Below are 23121 nucleotides of genomic sequence, written 5' to 3' on the forward strand. Positions count from 1 at the left end.
CTAGATGCTTACTAAAATAAACTTTGGCCCCAACTTTCTATTGCAGATAGAACTGTTATTCAACTACCCAAAAGCTTGAATAAGGGTCAACAGGTTATTATCAGACCCACTTCAAGATAAACTGGGGCACTAGACGGGACTGCCTGCTCCCTCCTCTCTTTTTTGCAGTAGTAATAGAGCCGCTAACAAATCGGGTCCAATGCGTAGCAAAGGTGAGGGGATTTCAGTGGACGGACTGTGATGAAGATTGCATAGTACTATACGCAGATAACGTCTTGCTCTTTCTGCAAGACCCACAAACTACAGCCATGAAATTAAAAAAATAGCGAACTATGGGGACACCTCCAGCCCCAAAGTCATTTAAAACAAATCAAGTGTAGTCAAGCAGGTGATAGGTTGGCAATCCAAGTCAAAGATGCAGGAAAACAAATTCAAATGATTTGGGGCATATATTGCGCAGAATAGGGGCCACTGCTGGCATTTGATTTTCAGCCACTCCTAGATACCTTACACAGAGATCTCAGTGTTTGGAATGATCTAACCTTAAACATCTGTAGCGTTGTATAAAATGGTGGAGTTGCTGAGGCTCCTGTACACTATACAGAGTCTTTCATACAAAAGCTAAAAGGGTTTCTTTGATCGCCTAAGAAGGGAGACTCGAGCTTTTCTAATGTGGTTTGGGGGTTCAACAAACATGAATTGTGTTCAATAAATGTACATAGCATAGCTGACAGTGTTGAATGAGTGATTATGAGAAGACAAATAAGATCCTGCTTTTTGTCTAAAAAGACAAGAATTGGGTTATATATGAGCTGGGGAATCTTGTATGGCAACAGGGTTCCATCCCTTATTAAAGTGACCACAGGGTGTTGAAAGGAGGCATCGGTATGGTCGAAAAGCAACAAAAACCTCATACCATTTTGGCTGAGGAACAGACTCCAACACACTATACGACTCACTGACCTATCCACCACCAGAGCCAACTTCCACAGATGCACGATGACAGTCGCTGACTGGATGAAGGACAGCTGCCTCAAACTCAATACAGACAAGACAAAAGTCCCCCTCTTCGGGAACAGCACCTCGCCATGGAGCAACGCATGGTGGCCCACGGAACTCTGCCAGCTCCCCGTCCCAACAGACCACGCCTGCAACCTCAGTATCATCTTGGACAGCAAGCTACCTATGAAGATACAAGTCAATGCAGTCTCATTCGCATGCTTCCCCAGCCTCCGCATGCTTCGGAAGTTCTTCAGGTGGCTCCCAGTCACCACCAGAAGGACCATCACGCAGACCGTCATCACCAGCAGACTGTATTACGGACAAACAATATGTTGGAATCACTGCACACCTCCGGAAAAGACTCCAGACAATACAAAACTCAGTGGCTACACTCATCCTCAACCTCCCTAGAAGTATCCACATCACTCCCCATCTCAAGAAACTACACTGGCTCCCAATCCAGAAAAGTTGCCAGTCCAAGATGGTGACCTATGCTTACGAGGCCCTGCACAACAAGGGACCAGAATACATCAACAAACGCATCACCTTCAACCAACCGATCGTCTCAAAATCAAGACCATCAACGATAACTTCGACAACAACAACCTCCACGAGGAACCCACACCCACCGCTTCTTGCACCACAAAGCCAACACTGGACAGCGGGACCGCCCTCAGCATCGAAGACACCCTAAAGGCCATGAGATCGACCCACTCTGGGGCCCCCATGGACCCCTGCCCCCACCACATCTACCACAGAGCCGCAGACATCATCGCCCCTGAGCTACAAAGAATCATCAACTGATCCTTCGAGATCGCCTCCTTCCCTGATGACTGGAAACACGCCGAGATCAACCCTCTCTTAAAGAAACCCTCAGCAGACCTCAAGAACTTCAGACCGATCTCCCTACTTCCATACACGGCGAAAGTCATTGAAAAAGCTGTCAACAGCCAACTCGCCTCCTTCATCGACGAGAACAGCATCCTCAACTCCTCCCAATCAGGCTTCAGGAAGAACCACAGCACAGAGACCGCCCTTATCGCCGCGACAGACAACATCCGCTCCCTCCTCAACAGAGGAGAGACTGTGGCCCTCATCCTCCTGGACCTCTCAGCGGTCTTCGACACAGTCTCAAACCGCACCCTAGCCCACAGACTGTACAATGCAGGAACCTGGAAGAAAGCCCTTGACTGGATCTGCTCATTCCTCTACGCGAGAACGCAGCAGGTCAGACTCCCTCTCTTCATCTCGGAGCCCACGCCAACCACCTGCGGAGTCCCTCAAGGAACCTCCATCAACCCCATCCTGTTCAACGTCTACATGGCCCCTCTCGCTTCCATCATCAAAGCACACGGACTCAACATTGTATCGTATGCAGACGACACACAACTCATCCTCTCACTATCCAACGAACCCAACATCTCAAAACACAACTTTCAATTAGGAATGGAAGCAGTCGCCAGGTGGATGAAGAACTGCTGCCTACAACTGAACACAGACAAAACCGAAGTTCTCATCATAGGCCCTCATCCTGATGCCTGGAATGACACCTGGTGGCCCTCGAAGACACACCCCCACCCACGGACCACGCACGCGACCTCGGAGTCTTCCTGGACTCCGAACTCATAATGGACCGCCAGATCAATGCTGTCACCTCGTCGCTTTCACACCCTCCGTCTCCTACGTAAGACTTTCAACTGGATCCCCCTCAAACACAGGAAAACCATCACCCACACCCTCATCAGCAGCAGACTGGACTACGGCAACGCACTCTACGTCGGGATCAACAAGAACCTCACCCGCAGACTCCAGAACATCCAGAACACAGTCGCCAGATTAGTCTTTAACCTACCGCGCCACTGCCACATCACCCAACACCTGCGGGCACTACACTGGCTCCCAGTCAAGAAGAGAATCACCTTCAAGCTTCTCACCCACACCGCCGAACCAACAGCAGAGGACGCTCTTTCTTGCAGCCAAGGCATGAAACAACCTTCCCTTGTACATCAGAGCAACACCGTCACTCCAACAATTCAGGAGAGATCTCAAGACCTGGATGTTCAAACAAACAACCCACTTCGCAGCAGCCAACATCTCCAGTGCCTTGAGACACTCAGGGGTGATTTGCGGCACTTTACAAATCCTTGACGGATTAATTTACCGAAGAGATCCATGACCTTATAAAGGAACTCTGTCTCCAGCCTTTCTCCTCTATATGCTCACAGAAACTCCTTTGCTTCTTGCAATATCCTTACAATAAAAGGCAGGGGGGGATACGTTATCCCATTTCTATTAGAGTTCTGTTTTTGGGAACCAATAAAGAAAATAATTAAAGAAAAGAAAGAAGAGGGATGTGATAAAAGAAGAGAGACAAAGATATGGTACTGGAAGAGAGAAAGTCGACACCCGAAAGAGGGTGTTTGATAGACAGCTAAACTTCTGATGCACCCTGTGATAGGGAAACAGGACTCACTGGAATTGGAAAAGACGAGTGATGGTACCTGAACACAGGTAGGTAATGGCAGTTTATGGCATTTTGGCATAGGGCAGAGCAACAAGGCACCTTGTTTTGCTGCCCTACTCCAAAGTTAAAGGGCAGGAATGCACCGTATTTAAGCAATGCGGTGCATTCCTGTCCTTTCTGCCTGCACTGGCGCTATTTCAAGCAGCCTAGCTCCAACATAGGCACCCTTGCACCATGGTGCAAGGGTGTCTCCGTTGCAGGCAGAGTTTTTGAGCTGGAAAAGATACCTTCCTGCACAAAAACCTATCTTAAGAGGCATTTTTCTCTTTCTATGTGTACTTCTGAATGCACCACACATGGAAAGAGAAACAAACAAGGAGAAATAAACATATTTCTCCTCATTCCCCCTCATGAGAGGCGTACCGATTTAGAGCTTCCCCAGGTTTACATCACTTTGTGAATCTGAGGCAGCATCAAATTCCATGTGTGTTACGTGGGAAAACCCACCACAATGCCTATGGAACGCCTCCTGGGTGCAGAGTAAGGTGCCACAGCGATTTGCACTGCGTCGCCTAACTCATGATTTACGAGGCCACTCAAAGCCATGCAGGGTGGCTCTCGTGGCTTCATAAATCTTTATGAGAGCCCTGCGTCACACGTATACCACTTTATGTGGTGCAAAAGTGATGTAGTGCTCTCATAAATAATTCCCTTAGTGTGTCATCTTCCTCTCTGATAAATTGGATCCAAGCCTACAAAGTATGGAAAAAAAGACGCTTAAAGTGTTTTCATTTTAATAGAATTTAATTAACCTCCTATGTAACCATAAGGTCAAGCAGCAGAAAGTCGTCTTTATTTATAGTAGAAGTCAGCAAACTAGCGAAGGTGACGAGTAATTGAGGGAAAGATTGGGACCCAATTCATTTTTAGAATTTTCTTAATGTCCATACTCACTTCATGTCAGAATGGCTTGAGGAGGGTGTAATCCAGTAAATGTGTCAAAGGTCTTTGGATTTGTCACAGCAGTTCCAGAGTTCGTCTGATTCAGAATATACAGTGAGCAAGAAGGTGGTTTTTGCTTGTTATCCAAAATCCAGTGGATGCCGTGTATCACCAGGAAGCTGTTTATTGTTTGTGAAATATCGGCTGAATTGAGCTCCCCAGATGTTTTGGGAGTCTTAGTTTGAGTAAGGAGATTCTCGCTCTTTTAGACTGCCATAAAAAGTTCATATAGGTAGTTATCCAATTTCTTAATGAAATCATCAAATAGTTGGATTGACGGCTTTCTCATAAGTAAATTAACTAGTGATTATATCAATATTTCTGCTTCTATTAATCCTCGCCAGATGATGAATTTAGGAGACCACAAGACTAATAATTGCTCAATCTAGTGTAGTGTTGATTTTTCATTGTATTTTTGGGATTTTATTGACTCAGTGATAGGTGCTTCGAACCAAATATCCAGCTATTTTACTCAAGATTCTTCCAATATTAGACCATTGTTGTTCAAGAGCGACGGGTGGGATAGTTTATTTATTTGGAAGATTTCAGTATTATCCTTGTTAAGGGAGTAGCCAGAGACTTTAGGAAAACTATCTATAATGTCAAGTATTGTGAGTATGGCTACCTCGTATTCGGTAAATATGAGAACATCACACAAATAGGCTGCACGTTTGTATACACTTGATTTGAAGGGGAGGCAATGAGTATGGGGTCTTCTCTGACTGATATTGAAAGGGGTTCAATAGCAAGGAAAAACATAGGCGGGAAAATGGGGGCAGTGGCTTGTCGCTTGTTGTAGTAGGAAGCGATTGGACGAAACGCCATTGATATAGACGCTGGCTGAGGGAGAGTTGTATAGTGCGGGGATCATGCATGAGAAGTCCTCACCCATGAAGATGCTATTCAGTACTGCATAAGGACAACCAAAGAGATCTTTATTGCTTTGGCACCAAAATAAATAACATTATTCGAGTTTAAACGCATAGAATAAACTACCATCACAAAGAAATGCAAGTAAAAAAGTTGCACTTTATGCCTGGGTTAATTTGTAGATTTAATGCTGATCCAAAGGTGATGCCTATTAGCAGACTGCATTGTGCACAGTGCTTGCCACTCAACATGAAGCTTTGCATATTGTATGCCACTCATAAGCTTATTATTAGAGGGTACACTCCATGTTAATAAGTTCCATAGACATAAAAAAGGTACCTTTCTCTCTAATCTCAAGCTCACATTATGCTCCAATGATCACAGTATCAGTGAGAAAGGCTTCAAGGATAAAACAATTAAAAGGTGGCTATGAAATCAGTCAGCCTTGGGGAGTAACAAGTATGTTCTTAGAATGCCCTGCATGAGTTGGAGGGGAATTGATCACCCAAGGTTTTGTCAGACATTAGCAAGCTAGTATGGTATAACATATTCCTTTCAGCACATAGAGGGTGGGGCCACATGTTTCGTCAGTGCTGTATTTTCGCTGTCTTTGTCACTAATGCATATGTACTTTACTTGCAGACCCCTCATGCTAGCCTAAAGAACATGCAGCTTCTTGCAAGATTCAGGCTAACTGCCAGGAGACCTGAAAGTCATGCCATCTGATTTTGCTCTTGGTCATACTAAAACTGCACCCTACACCGATTTCCCGCTCTGAAATAAGAACTTCTTGTGTTTGTGCATCACAATCAGTAACTGCATGCTGCCTGGTGCCCAGCACACAACCAGCAACTAAAAATGCTTCAGATAAGTGATTCTAGGTCAGGACTGGAGGCGAGGATTATGCTTTTACTTTCCTCATTTTATTTCCAACTAGAACCATAGGGAACTCTCTTTTCCATGAACAGAAGGGAAGGACACAAAGTCCCAGCCAATCACATCGTCTGCAGTCCTCTAAAGTCCTCTGTCAGTTGGTAGTCTCCCTCTTCCTTCGCTGCTTCAGCAGCCTTCAGTTACGTGGTCCCTGCGCTACTCTTTTGAGGGTGGGGTTTTTCTTTTCCATGTATTGTTTTATGTATGTTTTATGTATGCTCTATATGATCAATGTGTTAACATCTAGTTTTTTCCTACAGCTGGCGGTGGGATCGCTTTTTGCACAGCTTTCCATCTGTGTTCTTGACGAGTCTGACACTGCGGCGCAATCTGCTACAACTGCGCTCCATTAACAAACTCTACCTTTGGGATGTGCTTGCCCTCTCCCCACGATACGCGTGCAGCAGCTCCGCAGAATTTCCTGCTCAGAATAGAGCATTGCACCTGATCGTAGAGTACTACTTGAGACGAACCCCCTCCCCCCAACTCCTGGGTCTGTAAATCATCCACATAAATTCCTAGCATATTCGCACACCGACACAGGCATATACTATCCTTCCATCCATAAATTAACTGCCCTTCAGAACCTATAGGGCGTTTGGTGTCCCTGGGCATACGTCCCTCTAATTGAGCCCCTTTGGCTTGCTAAAATCTTCTGCAACCCACCTCCCACACTAAAAGAGCACCTACCATGCAGAGTTCTGAAGACTCCTACATGGAGGAGTAGGTCTCCTGCCTTCCCCTTGATGAGGATTTCTGTGAGGAGGCAGATGCCTCGATACATAAACCTGTTTCAGAAGTCATGGTCCCCCTTGAAAAGAGGCTTCTGCAGTTGGCCTAGAAGTGCCAAGAACCTCTCCCCTTTATAAGAACACTAACATGGACCCTTCATGGTCTCACAACCTCAGGAGAAAACATGCCTTTGCTCCTCCTAGGCGAGGGAGAAATTTAAACACCAGGGGGTTGACCTTGAATCTTGTTAACGGCTCAAGACTTTATGGGTCCCACCTCTTCTTTGAAGAGGAGTCGCTTAACACCCCCAATCCAGGGGTCTGTATGATGGATGAGTTATCCCCGGACGTCGCCTGCCCCTACTCGCCAAATCCTGTAGATGGCAATGATTCCCAAGGGGATTCAGATGCAGATTTAGGGCAGGGCAAGCCTTGGCGCCCTTCTTCAGGTACCCCAATACCCACACGAAAAGCCCCCCCAGAGGATTCATGTATGGGTTGAAGAAGGTGTTGCTGAGCGATAAATCTTGAAGCAGATAAGCAGATACGTTTGCAGGCTTCCGCGGTGTAAGGTAATAGACTGACAGCTTGTGTTGTATCCATTAAGATGGAGCAGATCCAGCATTAAGTGGGTCCTTGGATGCCGATCTCATGCAGGTGCCTTATAAGGATGAGGTGTGAGACCAAGTCAAATGCTGCAGAGAGATTAAAGAGAATGAGGGATGCTGTGTCTCCTTTATCAAGAATAATGCAGCTGTCGTTTGTGTCGGCGATGAGTGCTGTTTCTATACTGTGGTTGGGCCTGAATCCGTACTACATGGTGTCGAGAAGCTGGTGGTTGCTGTGGTGATCAATGAGGCATCAACTGATTAGCTTCTCTAAGACTTTGGCAAGGTATGGTAGGAGGAAAATTGGTCAGTAGTGGAATGGTTTCTTGAACAGGGGCATGCCGATGGCGCGGTTCCAAGTGTCCAAGAATGTGGCTCAGTCAACTGAGGCATTGATGATGGGTGTTAGTTCTTCACTGATATGTAGGAGTCCTTTGGTGAATGCATGGGGTGGGGGCAAGGGTCAGATGGAGCCCACCCCCGAGTGGATGGTCATCTAGGTAGCAGCTATTTCAATGGTGGTGATGGTGGGCCACAAGGTGTGGGTTTGTTCTTTGGCTGTGGTGTGAAGCGGAGTTGTGACAGTAACAGGGTCCGTTTGAGGGTCATAGATGCTGTATATGGAGGTGATTTTGTTACAGAACAATTCAGAGATTTTGTTGCAAAGGTGTTGTGAGGGGGTCGTGTTGTTGAAGGCAGTAGGAGGTGTGGTGAAATTGTTGATGACGGCGAAGATTTCCTTGCTGATGTTTGTGTCGACATAGATGCGATCTGCAAGAGCTGTGCACTTGGTGTTCCATATCTGCTGTGATTAAGTCTTATTGCTGAATTGACAATGCCTTTTTCTGTGGTGTCTTGACTTGTTCTCCAATTGCACTCCATTTACTTGTAGTGGCGTTTCGTCAGCCTGAGTTCCTCTGTGTACTACCTGGCCTGTGGTTGGGGTCTTGCCATTGAATTGTGCTCGAGGTGAGCCAGGATGTCGGCTCACGCAGTGAGCCAACTGCTAAGGTTCTTTCTGGCTTTTGGCAAGTTGCTGATGTGCTCCAGCCAGTGTGCAGAGAGGGCAAAAGCCCACTCTTATTTTGTGATGCTTTTATAGCTACGGCTGGAGGAGAGGATGCTTTACTTGACAAGGGTGTGGTTTGTTCAGGTCATAGTTGCTGGCTTGTCAACTGTGATGTTGCTGATTGAGGAGATCAGGTCCAATAGGTGTTCATCAGTATGGGTGGGTTCTGTAACATGTTGGGTGAGGCCAAGGTTTGCATGGTTTTGTAGAAGGGCTGTCGAGTGTGGGCTGGTGCAGTATTCTAGGTGAAAGTAAAGGTCTCCGAGAAAGATGAAGGTTCTGGCATTGATGATGAGGGATGCAACAAAGTCCATGATTTCACTGGTGAAACTGGTGCGGAGTCCTGTTGGTTTGTATACAAGGATTCGACAGAGGGAGAAGTTGGCTGTGATGCGTATAGTGAACATGAGATATATCATGTAGCTGGTGTCCGTGTAGGTGGTGCAGCTGATGGTATCTTTGAATATGATGGCGACTCCACCTCCAGGCTTCTGCTGAAAGTCTTACCTGGCAATCTTATGGCCGACGAGGATGGCTATAGCGATGTCCAGTGCAGAGGTTGAGTTTAGACACGTTTCTGTGAAGAAGAGTAGGTCTGGAGCGTGGTTGTGCAGTAGCTCGGCCCTGTGAGTTTAGCTGGCTAACCAACTCTTGATTTTGTAATTATGTGGTAATTACACTTCACTCCTTTGCATAGTACATTCCTCTGATTCATGCCTCTTGCATTTTAATGTAATATGGGAGCTTGTCTTGATCATTAGGCTTTCCATTTTAAGACCTCCTTCTACCTATGTAAAAAGATAACAGTGTGTACTTCCACATTCCACAATTCCGATACTGACCCATTTGAACCTAGTTCGAATTCCAAAAGTTCATATTAGCAACCAAGGGAGAACAGTTATTCTTTTTATACATGGGAGTAGGTAATCCTTGTATAAAAGCCCATCCTTAATTTCATTATTACAGTTGAGTATGACATCTCTAGTCATTCGTAATATCGAAATGACACAGCTACTCAAATGTAATAAGTTATTGCAGTTAAGTTGTGACATCATAATGCCTGCCAGAACCAGCCGCACTGTGAAATGCAGATCACGGAGGAATATTGCAGCTACAGTTTAAACAATAAAAACTGGCTTTCCATTCTTCTGATCTGTTTGTGATCAGAAGAAATTAGCTATTTAGTGAAAGTAGTGAGATTTGACAAGAACACCTCACCATGGAACTTCAACTGGTGGCCAGCAAAACTCGGAACCACACCCAACACTAGTTACCTCGAAATAACAACGACCGCAAATTGAACATGACTGCACATGTCAACACTGTCAATCGATCTCCGGGGAGATTAGGGCCCCTTCCCCTCCCCCCCACACTCTTTTACTTCTTTAGCCATATCAAGATTTTTTGTAAGGGGTCCTGTTATGTCTAGAAGCTTATCTTGACTTAAGTGCCAAAAGTGGTCGATCCATTTTATGGGGGCATGAACATATTTGGCCAAGATGGGAGCCATTCTGGCATCTACTTCAGGTAACATGTTTATTTTTGCATGCAATGGGTGATTAGACGAATAATTTCTGTGAATGTTTCTATACATCTGAGTAACAGCAGTTTTTAATCTGACGTTCGTTAAACTGATTTTAATATCTTGATGCAATATATTACTAATTACATTTTGGTATCTTTAATTTTGCACCACAGATTTTGCTTCTATTCTTCATGTCTAACTGCACTATCTCTTTTGTTTGAAAGAGCAAAATACCAAGGATTTAAGTAATTTGGGGGTAGAATGCTGATGTGACCATGTATTAGAAGAAATAAAATACCCTCTGCTAAATGTAAAAAACATATGGCAGGACACTGTGATGTCCTGTAATTTTCAAAGGAATCTGGCCTTCAGTCTTATTCCTCTAATGGGTCACAGAAGTCCTCTGTGACTTGCAATATCCTTATATTCTACAGTGGAGGGTACTTTATCCCATACTTGGAATATGCCACTTCATAGACTGCCTTTTGAGCTGCTCTCTGGGCTGTTCATGATCACAGATTTATTGTTACAAGGAAAACCTATTTATGGCAATTTTTTGGTAATTTTTCTCTGTTCTCTTTCTATCCACAAACACCATCACCAACTGCAGATTCTGCCTAAAATCTCACACATATTGCATACATTTCTTACGCTCCCCATCTCACTTACTTATGTAAGAAGTTCAATGAGTGTTCCATAACAAGAACCACTGTTTCCCAGTGGTTCCTCCGCTATGGAGGAGGAGCGTCGCCCCACTGAACAAAAGAAAAACTAAAATGATAATAACTATTGTTATTATTATTTTAGTTTTCCTTTGCAGTCAGTGGCTCTCGGGCAGGGCTGAGCACAGCAGGGAAGAGGAGCGCTTTCCACCTCTTAAGTGGGTATGACTGCTTGACCGGCCCTCTCGGCCCGTGCGCAGCCTGATGAGGAACATGCAAAGCCTTCCATTCCCCATCTGAGCACCGATCCACAGTGCTCAGACCAACGGCTCAGTGGAACCTGGGAGCCGGGTGCTTCCTGCTGCTGGCCGGGACTGCAGGAAGAAGGAAGAGGATGGAGAACAGAGGAGAGGTGGCGGCCGGCCGTTTTAGGTAAGTGTTTTTTTTTCTTCTTTGTCGTCCCTCATCCCCAGTCTCCCCCGCCGCTCCCCCCCACTCGTACCCCGCGCCACCACCCAAAACCGGTAGCAGCCGCTATTGCTCTTCCATCATTTAGTGTTCAGACAAGAAAAAACAGCGCGCGATACGTTTGTTGACTTTTGCAGTTTTATGAAATCTGCTTCAACTGTAAATTTTGTAAGCATTGTTAACAATGCTAGAAAGCATGCATGTATTTTAAAGATGGAATTTATTGAATGAACTTATGACAGGTCTCAAAACCCAACCAGACATCCTCAAAGACCTATTCAGCAATCCTTATTGTGGGAGATAAAGGTTTGGGTACAGAGAACAGTGTTTTTCAGTGGAGGGACGTTGAAAAGTAGATTATAAGCTACCAGCACTTTTGGTCTTATTACTTAAATATTTCACGAAATCATACTCACAACTACACTTTGGAAATTGAATAAACCCACATTTTCTTCATCCATTGAATTTTGATTCGTTTGTTTCTTTTTTCAACTTCTTGTCGTCTCATCAGTTTGGAGTAGTGAAATTCCATTTTCTTATTGGTGTCATCAAAAGTAAGGTTTTCCAGGTTGTTCAATGGCTAACGAGAAATATGATGGCTTTAAAATGATTTCTATAAGCCTACAAATATTACATGCACCCCACATCCAGTTCTCAAACACATCCAAAGCAATCATAAATGTATAAAGTCAGCCAAGATTCTGCACAAAATAAACAATCAGCAAGCTAACTGTGGGCTTTTTGTGAACTCATGCATTTAAAGTAACGAATACTCAAAATATAACATAGAAACCGGATGACTTCTATATTGGCCAACTCGTTGGATGTTATTGTATTACAGCCAAAATACCTAAATATATTATCAATAAATAAAAAATATCTAAACGCATACTTAGTAATACAAATAACAATCCCAAAATAAAAAATAAAAAACACTGACAAAACGATTATAAAGGAGGAGTTATATGAATAAAACATACACTGTTAACAATACCACCTAGTAGCCAAAGAAATAAAGCATCTCCAGTGAAATACAAATCGCACATGGTTGCGCTTACTATAGTTCCGATGAATACGAATTGGTTGATATATTTTTAATATCTTTATTTTCAGTTTTTTCTGAATTGAACATCAAAAAACATTTACCATCTCATCAATGACTATATAAACATTTCTAACCTATGGTTCATACGCTTAGCAAATCTCATGTTTGTGGTCATCTGTTGGACCAAGCCCACTCTGCAGGATCACCACAGATTTTTGCCTTCCTTTGCTGAACCCGTTTATGTTGCTTTAAAGGACTCTGTGCACTTTCTCCCTGCTAATTAGTGGTAAAGTGCTTGTGCTCTCCCTTTTAAACATGGCAAAAGTAGCCTACACCTTATTGGTACATTTAATTTACTTATACGTCCCTAGTAAATGGTACCACATGTTCAGAGGGCGTGTAAATTAAATGCTACTAGTGGGTTGCAGCACTCATTGTGTCACCCACTAAAGTACGTTTAAAAACATGTCTCAGGCTTGCCACTGCAGCCTGGAGTGCAGTTTTAAACAGTCATTTCGACCTGGCAAGACAAACCGTTTGCAAGGCCTAAACCTTCTTTATTAATACTGCAATAATGCAAGTCACCCCTAATGTAGGCCCTAAAGGTTCATAGGGCAGGGTTTATGGTATTTAAAAAGTAGGGCATGTGGGTTTACATTTTATGTGTCCTGACAGTGAGAAACTCTTAAAGTTGTTTTTCACTGTTGTAAGGCTAGCTCTCTCATAGACTAGCACTGGGGTACCTTATTACACTAAGTAAATAAAAACTTCAGTTTGGGATTAGACAGAGAAATGCTGTTTATACTCAAATTCATTGTAATATAAAATCATCTTTACTGGTAAATTGAGATTTTAAGTTACTATTCAGAAAATGCCACTTTTAGAAAGTTTAGTCACAAAACAGGATTTGATCAAGTTAAGGATTCTGGGGTGGGGATCATGTAAAGACTAAAAACATTATGTACTTTCATCAACCGTAGAATAACCCAATTTGTTATATACCTCATATCAAATCCTAGAGTATGTACCAAATTACTTATTTTAACTTTTATTACTTCAGTTCAAAATACACTTCATTCGGCACTGCTTCAATTATTTTTTTATTTATTTATTTTTATTTACGGGTTTTATATAGCGCCCGAATCACCCCATACGGGGTATCTCTGCGCTTTAGACTGCTGATTGACCACTGAGGAAGTGCGATTAGAAAAGATGTGTTTTCAGTAATTTCCTAAAGACCCCTAGGTTGGTACATTGACGAAGATGTAATGGGAGGAGATTCCAATAACGGGGTGCCAGATAGGAGAACGCCTTACCTCCCATCCGGGCCAATTTAATGCGAGGGGTTTGCAGGTATGCAAGTTGGCTGGATCTCAGTAATCTTGTAGGAGTATATCTAACAAGTTTCCGAGCAAAATAGCCAGGACCCAAGTTGTGCAGGGATTTAAAAACCATGCAACAGATTTTGAATCTGACTCTCTTTTTTATGGGGAGCCAATGGAGGTCGTGAAGCAGAGGGGCTGACGGGGTCCTGGGAAGTGCGTTGTTTACTAATCGGGCTGCGGTGTTCTGAACCACCTGCAGTTTGTGTAAAGATTTTTCTTTAGCTGCAATTAGCAAAGCATTGCAGTAGTCCAATCTGCTGATAATCAATGATTGGACCAGGGATTTACGGGTGGTTATAGGAAGAAAGGGGCAAACCCTACGCAACATGCGGAGAGTGTGGAAGCAGGTGTTGGCGGTACTGTTAACATGTTCTTCAAAAGTAAGATCATTGTCCAGGCGCACACCCAAGTCCTTTACAACATCTTTAGGGGACGGGGCAGAGCCCAATTCCTCTGGCCACCAGCTAGGGGACCATCTTAGTTTTGCCTCTCCAAACAACATGATTTCTGATTTATCAGAATTTAGTTGTAAAAACTTTTCCCTCATCCAATGCGCAACTCCTTTCATGCCCTCAGAAAACAAGTCCAGGGTAAGTGGACTAGCTTTGTCGAAAGACATCAAAAGTTGCGTATCATCGGCATAGGATATGGGGTCAAACCCAAGCCGTCTGAGGTATCCAGCCAAGGGGGCTACATAGATGTTAAACAATGTAGGGCTCAAACAAGAGCCCTGAGGAACCCCCTTGCTGATACCGGTGGTTGACGAGCTATAGGGACCAAGGTTGACAGTTTGCGTCCTGTTGGTCAGAAAATCAATCAGCCAACTTAGCGCTTTACCTCTAACACCCATCTCCTCAAGTCGGGTGATGAGGACCTGATGAGATATGGTGTCAAAGGCAGCAGACAGGTCAAGCAGGACCAATATCACTGCCTGACCCTTATCTGCTGCCATTCTGATGTTGTCTATGACCTCCACTAATGTAGTCTCCGTACTATGTTTTGGACGGAAACCTGATTGTGATTCATCTAAGCATTGGGAAGATTCAATAAACATGGAAAGATGTTTGTTGATGTGTTTTTCGAGGAGTTTACTGAGGAGGGGGAGTAAAGAAATGGGTCTGTAGTTGGTAAAGTCCTCAGGTGACAGCTTCACATTTTTCTTAATGGGAACGACCTGGGCTGCCTTCCACTCAGCCGCAAGGACACCATCCTTCAGTGACTTATTAAGGATAGCACAAATAGGACTGGCGAGCGAGGCTGACAAAGTAGCTGCAATTTTGGCAGGCATAGGGTCTAGCGGCGAGCCAGAATTGGTACTTTTTAGGAGAACAGCAACTTCCGGTAAAGAGCATAAAGGGAAGGTATCTAGGGTGTGTAGTGTCTCCTTAACGGGGATAGAGTTTAGGGGCTGACTGGGGCAGGGCCTAATAGTCGAGGTAATTTTTTGATATATTTTTTCAATTTTCTGAGACAAATAATTTGCTATATTGTCACAGAGGTGTTGTGAGGGAGCAGCATCAGTATTACAAGCTTTAGGATTGGTGAATGTATTTAATATTTGGTAGAGCGTACGAGAGGAATTTCCGGCATTGTCAATCTCAGTCGCAATATGCGTTTTGCGGGCAAGCCTCAAATTTTTGTGGTAAGTTGTTAAAGCATTTTTGAATAAGGTTTTATCATTTTGATTATGTGAGAGGCGCCAGGTCCGTTCCAACTTTCTGCAACGGGATTTCTCTGTTTTCAGAGTGGGTGTGTACCAAGGGGCTTGCACGCGTTTAAGAGGGTTGAGTTGTAATTTAGATGGGGCTAATTGGTTGATAGCTGCCTCAAGGTTAGCATTCAAAGCTGTTACATGGTCCTCAATGTCATCCAACCCATTGAAACTTGGGGGGATAAAGAGATCCTGAAAGGATTGAGGAATGACTCTACGCCACTGTCTGAAGACTCTGGTGGGTCTGGTTTCATGTCCTCCTAACTCCTGTTTGCTTAGGATTGAGAAGTCCACCAAATAATGGTCAGACCACTCAAGAGGAGTCGTCGCATTGTATCGGATGTCCGAGGAGTTGGTTAAAATAAGGTCGAGCATGTGCCCGGCCTGATGAGTAGAATTTGTGTTTATAATGCTTAAACTTAAAGTAGATAGGTCTGCTAATAAGGAGTGAGTTTCCTTGTTGCTAGTATTTTCTCCCTGGACATTGAAGTCCCCAAGCAATAAAAAGTTATTAGTGGAAATTGCATGAGGAGAGATTATTTCCAGTAGTCGACATGAAAAGTTAGATAAAGGTCCCGGTGGTCGGTAGACCAAGGCACCTTTCCAACAGAATTGTGAATGTAAGTCAATTCTGAAAATCATTATCTCCATCAGGTTGGTGCAATGCTGTTCGATAATAGTTACTTTAATAGGGTCCTTGAATATGATAGCCAGACCTCCGCCTGCCCTGATAGGCCTGTCTTGCCTTTGAATGCTATAGCCCTCCGGGAGAGCGATAGCAATATCGGGATTAGAATGAGGCTTAGTCCACGTCTCGGTTAAAAACCCAATATGGGGATGGTTAGAGGCCAACAAATCCCAAATATTAATAGCATGTTTGGGTAGTGAGCGCACATTGGCCAGGAAGCAATTCCAGGTTAATATTGGTTTGAGTAACGCATTAGGAGGCTTTAGTTGGGAAGGTAGTATCTTCGAATTAGTACTATTGTGAGTTGAGCATTGAAATCTGCAGTGTCTGCAGGAGACGGGGCCTTCTAGGACAGCTGGGAACACACATGCAGGTCTATGAGGATTACTTTGATGGCTCTGAATTCTGATGGCTATGAGATCAGAGCTGGAATATTTTATACGTACCGGAGTATTTACATGCGGTTCCAAGGTAACATTAGTAGGGGTACTGGCCACTGGCAGCGTCCTGGCGCGGACGGGCGCAGACGGGCTTGCCTTTGGCGCGCCGCCGGCGCGCCGCCGGCGCGTCCGCTGCGCGTTCGCCAGGCCATAGATTTTAAACCCCAGCGCCCCGGAAGTGGTGGGGGGAGGGGGAGGAGTCAGGCCCTAGGTCCACCCTCCGTACAATCGGCACAAGCCGTGACGGACCGGGGTGCAGGGCGGCTCCAACGAACAAACAACGAGTAAGTGATTGTTAAAATCTTAAAAATGAGAACATGTGCAAAGAATGCAATCTAAGCGTAATCAGCACCTCAGCAGCGCTCAGCTCTGTCCGCTGCGCGTTCGCCAGGCCGTAGATTTTAAACCCCAGTGCCCCGGAAGTGGTGGGGGGAGGGGGAGGAGTCAGGCCCTAGGTCCACCCTCCGTACAATCGGCACAAGCCGTGACGGACCGGGGTGCAGGGCGGCTCCAACGAACAAACAACGAGTAAGTGATTGTTAAAATCTTAAAAATGAGAACATGTGCAAAGAATGCAATCTAAGCGTAATCAGCACCTCAGCAGCGCTCAGCTCTGTCCGCTGCGCGTTCGCCGGGCCGTAGATTTTAAACCCCAGTGCCCCGGAAGTGGTGGGGGGAGGGGGAGGAGTCAGGCCCTAGGTCCACCCTCCGTACAATCGGCACAAGCCGTGACGGACCGGGGTGCAGGGCGGCTCCAACGAACAAACAACGAGTAAGTGATTGTTAAAATCTTAAAAATGAGAACATGTGCAAAGAATGCAATCTAAGCGTAATCAGCACCTCAGCAGCGCTCAGCTCTGTCCCAGAGTGGATGCCAGAATGAATCACAAATTATGAGCCATAAACAATATCCTGACTTTATATTTAGAATTCATGCATTTGGTTTTTATGTAAAATGTACATATATCCATTTGACGCAGCACGTACATAAGAAAAGAAACACAATTACTTAACTCAAAAGAAAACATTATCATATGGAATGAAGGTCCACAAGGAGAAACATATAAATGTGTGTTCAACAAATTTACATTAACTATATATACAGCTACTTCAAATTCTTATTTTCTGGATGAAAAATCAATGGTCTCTGAGGGTTGGGGAGTGGAGTTTAAAGTAGGTCCCTTCTTTGTACTTGGCTACCAGGAGTATTTATCTAACAGGCCTTCTGGCAATACAGAGCCAAGCTTCCCCAAACCAACTCCTATACGCCAACATGTTTCAACCTTCTACGGGCCCTTTACTTAGGTTGGTAGAAGGATGGTGTGGCCATCTATTAGACTAAATAAATACCCTCTGCCAAATGTAAAAAGTAGATTGCAGGTCACTGTGGTATTCCATGACCTTTTAGAGGAATCTGGCCTTCAGCCTTGTTCCTCTACATGGTCACAGAACTCCTCTGTGAGTTGCAATACTATTGTAATGTACAATGGGGGTGCTTTATCCCATATATGAAGGATGCCAGTACACAGAATGCATTTTGAACTGTTCATGGGTCTTGCACATTGATTCTTTAAAATAAGCCAGATTAGAGAAAAGAGTTGTATTAAATACCGAACTACACCCTATATCATTCAGGGCAGCATAGCTAATTAAGAAATGGGAAGGCACTTAAAACTTTCATCTTCAGGACCGAAAAGGGGACAATCATTACAATAGGAAATTTATTTTGTGACATGGATGCTATATTCTGTTGTAACTTTTGTAATAACCTAGGCAGTTACCTTTACTGCATGTATCACTGTTAATTATGCATACTTAGGAATGCAATCCTTATTTTCAATGAGGAATCTTGAAGCCTACTAACGATTGTCAGTGTACTTCACAAAATGCTATTCTTTTGGCCGGATTCAGTGCAGTTCACTTCATTGGACTCCTAGTCAGGAACCTGCAGAGTTGCCTACAGAGCAAGTACACATTATAAAACCACAATTTACTCCTATGAAGGGAGAATTTAGAGTGATTGTTGGTGAAGAATTTCTTTGTGACTTAATAATCTTACATCAGAATTGATTTCTTTTAATGGTTTCCTTGCTAGGCCATATTTTTTCCACCTGTAATACTTTTTTGCAAAGACAGTCCAGAGCAACATTGATTAATACTACTGGTGGAGCTGAAACAGTTATGCAGGAGAAGGACTGCAGGTGACAAAGAGCTCTGGACAGAAGAGCTGAGAGGGGATTCAGACTGCCACTGGCCAAACTGAACGAGACCTCGGCCCACTAGAGGACGATGACTGGAAAGAGGTATTAGCATCCCCGTGAGAGGCAGCGATTGCTTCTCAGTTTTGCCTTGTTGAAAGGATTCGGTTTGGAAACAGAACTATGCCAGGCATCTCAGAAAGTCAGTATGTAGGTACTGAGTCACCATACCACCTCAGTAACTATGGGCCCACATCAGACTAGCTCATAGCGCCTAGACGTCTTAGGGTATTTTATTTTTTTTTAAACAGATTTTATTTGTCAAATTAGCACATATAATGCAGACCTCTGAATCGCAGAGACACAAAAAAAACAATGACTTTGACCGTTTTACATAATGAAAAGCAGGAGAATATGAAAGGCGATACAAATAGAATCAATTCCTTTAACCAACCAACCAACCAACCACCCACCTCCCTCCCCACCCCCCAGTGCACCGTCTCCATATTTCGAAACAACATATAGCTGACCCAGGCTGCTATCGGTCCACACAAAAGCTCAACAGCCACCATACCATTATCAATTGGTAGATCGTGAGCCACACATAGGGAAATGCAAGGAACGGGAGAGGTCAACCGGCTACTCTGGGTCACGACCCCGGTCCGCCCTCGGGGGTTACAGCTTCAGACCCCGATAATCTGCCCGGCGCCTCCAGATCTTATAGTGCTTCCTAGGGCACCCTCTAGACTCAAAAATGGGGAGCTCGAGGCAGATACTAACGTTTTTCCAGGACGAGACCGATGGGGCAACCACCGCCTTCCAGGCCCTAGCTATATCTCTCTTTGCTAATGTGAAGCTTAGGAGCAGGAGATGTCGCTTATAGATGTTGCCCCCGATCCCTTCCATCACATGGAGGAGAACTAATTTTGGTGAGTGGGGAAGCTCCCACCCCAGAACCTCTGAGAGACAAGCTAGTACCCCCCTCCAGAAGCGAGCCAGCGCCGTGCAGTGCCATATGGTATGTATCAGGGTCCCATCCTCCCGCCCCCAACGGAGACACTCCGGGGAAGCCACCAGGCCCACCCTCCAGAGCCTAACCCTGGCAAAGTAAACCCGGTGAAGAATTTAAATTGGATAAGTTGCAGGCGCATCGAAATAGCCGCCCCACGTGGGGAAGCCAGAGCTTCTGTCCAGTTCTCCTCCTCTAACTGGCCCACATCACCCTCCCAGGCCTCCCGCAGACGCTGCAAAGAGGGGCAACAATGCGTAACCAGAGATTGATAGATTTTGGAGATCTTGTGGTCAAGGAGGTCCCCCATAAAAATCTTTGCTTCCACCGGACTAAACTCCGGCAGTGAGTCCAGGCCTTCTAGGCTGGGAGCAATGGCATGCCGAAACTGTAAGTATTTAAAAAATTGAGTCTTTAGTATCTGAAAAGCCGTCTGGATGTCTTGGAAGGATTTCAATACCGTGCCGCGCATAACATCACCCAGAGTAGCGATCCCGATGTTACCACCGCCTTAGGGTATTTTAGCGTCTAGAGTCCTTAGGGTATTTGTTTGAGCTATATAAATTGTTCATTCATTCATTCATACCTGCCCTCCGAACCTTCCAAGAGTAATGGGTATATTGGCACACCAGAACACAACACCCTAGCCACTCCCATGAAGCCGTGAGAGAGGGCGTGACTTTATGGCTAGGGTGGTTGACTTTGAAGCTGGGAAACCAAGTTTGAGTCTGGCGGGAGATTCAAACTTCCTGCGATTCTGGGCAAATCACTTAATCTCCCCGTGACCATAAAATGAATGTGTCCGTCTGTAATGCAACCGGTGCTCATGTAAAGCACTCTGATATCTTTGGGTCGAGTTCACGCTATATAAAAACTACTAAAAAAAACTACTAAAAAAAAAAAAACAAATCACCATCTTTCGTTCTCTCACTCATGCATGTCCACAATCAATCAATCAATCAATCAGGGGAATTGTAAGCGCGCTATTCAACCGTGAGGGTCTCAAGGTGCTGAAGGGGGGGGGGGGATTATGGAGTCCGCAGGTCTGTTTAGCCGAAAAGCCAGGTCTTGAGAGTCTTTCTGAAGGTGTTCAAGGGAGGGGGTGCATCTGATGTCTGCCGGTAGCTCGTTCTAGGTTTTGGCTGTAATGTGAGAGAAGGATCTTCTGCCTGCTCTGGCTCTGTGGGTGAGCGGGGTTTCAGCCAGTGTGAGGTTGGAAGATCGGAGGTTTCTTTTGGGTACGTGGAAGTTGATTCTGTCATTGAGGCATTTGGGTTCGTTGTTGTGTAGGCATTTGTAGGCGTGAGTGAGGATTTTGAAGGTGACTCTTTTCTCCACAGGGGGCCAGTGGAGTCTTCATAGGTGTTGGCTGATGTGTTCGCGCCAGGGGATGCCGAGGACGAGTCTGGCGGCGGTGTTCTGTATAGTCTGGAGTTTGCAGAGTAGGGACTTGTTGATGCCAGCGTAGAGTGCGTTTCCATAGTCCAGTCTGCTGGTGATGAGTGCGTGGGTGACTCTCTTCCTTGACTTAGGGGGGATCCATTTGAAGGTCTTGCGAAGTATGCAGAGGGTGTTCAAGCAGCTGGATGTGACGGCGTTAACCTGTCGCTTCATGGTGAGTGATGAGTCGAGTATGATGCCCAGGTCCTTGGCGTGGTCTGATGGGGTAGGTGGGCTTCCTAGGGCGGTCAGCCACCAGGTGTTGTCCCATGCTGAAGGGGTGGCTCCAAGGACAAGGACTTCTGTCTTCTCGACGTTGAGTGTCAGGCAGCTGTTAGTCATCCAGACTTGACGTCTTGTATTCCTTTCTGAAAGTTGAGTTTGGTGGTGGTGGGGTCTCGGGTGAGGGAGAGGATGATCTGGGTGTCGTCGGCGTAGGATACGATGTTGAGGCCGTGTTGTCGAACGATGGCTGCGAGGGGGGCCATGTAGATGTTGAAGAGGGTCGGGCTCAGTGATGACCCCTGTGGGACTCCGCAGGGGATTCCATGGCATCGGAGAGGAAGGGTGGTAGTCTGATTCTCTGGCATTTTCCGGCGAGGAACAATCGGATCCAGTCCGGGAATGTTCCTTGTATGCCGGCGTCGTGCACTCTGGCGACTAGTGTGCAGTGAGAGACGGTGTTGAAGGCCGCCGACAGGTCGAGTAGGATGAGGGCTGAGGAGTGGCCTTGGTACAGGAGGGTTCAGATGTCATCTGTGGCGGCGAGTAGGGCGGTCTCGGTGCTGTGGTTGCTTCAGAATCCAGATTGGGACAGGTCGAGGATGGCGTTCTCTTCGATGAATCGTGTCAGTTCCCTGTTGACCGTTTTCTCTGCAACTTTGGCAGTGAAGGGGAGGAGCGAGATGGGCCGGTAGTTCTTGAGGCCGGTGGGGTCCGCTGTGGGCTTCTTGGGCAGGGGCCTGACTTCTACACGCTTCCAGTCGTCTGGGAAAGTGCCTGTTTTGAAGGTGGTGTTGATGGTGCGTTGCAGTTCGGGTGCGATGGCGGCCGCGGATCTGTGGTAGATGTGAGGAGGGCAGGGATCGGTGGGGGCCCCCGAGTGGATGCCTTTCATGGTCAGGTGGTGTCTACGGTCATGATCGGTGTCCAGTTGGAGATGGTGGGTTGGCTGGTGTTCTTGGGGGGCGGGGGGCCAGCTGTGGCGTCTGGAGTATGGTCAATGAAGTTGTTGTAGAGGGTTTTGATCTTGAGGTGGAAGTAGGTTGCAAGCTTGTCGCAGAGGTCTTGGGTCGGGGTGATGTCTGTGGCTTCGCTGCGTGGGTTGGTGAATTCCTGAATGACACTGAAGAGTTCCTTGGTGGAGTTGGCAAGGATTTTGTTGTGGATGAAGTTCCTCTTGGTGGTTCTGATTTGGTTGTGGTAGTCCGACATGGCGTCCTTCTAGGTGGAGTCGTTTGCAGTTGTCTTGGTGTTTCTCCAGTTCTTCTCCAGGCGTCTGCAGGTGCGCCTAGCTTCTTGGAGAGCGGTGGTGAACCAGGCGGCTTTCCTGGGGCGCTGTTTGTCGGGGTTGCAAAGCTGGGTGAGCTCGTCTGCCCAGTGGAGATCCAAGTGTGGAATTCTCTGGCTGTGATGTTTGTGCCGGATGTCCAGGTGTGGCTGTCTCGGGTGAGGGTGGAGTTAATTTGCACGTCGGTGACCTTGCTCCAGTTCCTTTGTGGTGGGCGTGGGGCTGGTTTGGGTGCCTTGGGTTTGTCGACGGTGAAGTGTACGCAGTGGTGGTCAGTCCATGGTAGTTGCATTGTGTGGCTGAAGTGGTCGCTGTTTCCTGTAGCGAAGATTAGGTCGAGGGTGTGTACTGCTCTATGGGT

The 23121-nt window shown here is 45.7% G+C and overlaps 1 protein-coding gene across 8 annotated transcripts in view; it reads right to left on the reverse strand.

Moving 5' to 3' along the window:
- C8H11orf65 (chromosome 8 C11orf65 homolog) overlaps positions 1-23121 on the reverse strand; it is a 356377-nt gene that overhangs the window by 132012 nt on the left and 201244 nt on the right. For all 8 annotated transcript variants that reach the window (XM_085621519.1, XM_085621523.1, XM_085621520.1 and 5 more), the window contains one exon: positions 11781-11914. In XM_085621519.1, the coding sequence (XP_085477645.1) occupies positions 11781-11914 (134 nt within the window). The remainder of the gene's footprint in view (positions 1-11780; positions 11915-23121) is intronic.

This window comes from Triturus cristatus, chromosome 8 (assembly GCF_964204655.1).
Source record: "Triturus cristatus chromosome 8, aTriCri1.1, whole genome shotgun sequence".
NCBI lineage: Eukaryota > Metazoa > Chordata > Amphibia > Caudata > Salamandridae > Triturus > Triturus cristatus.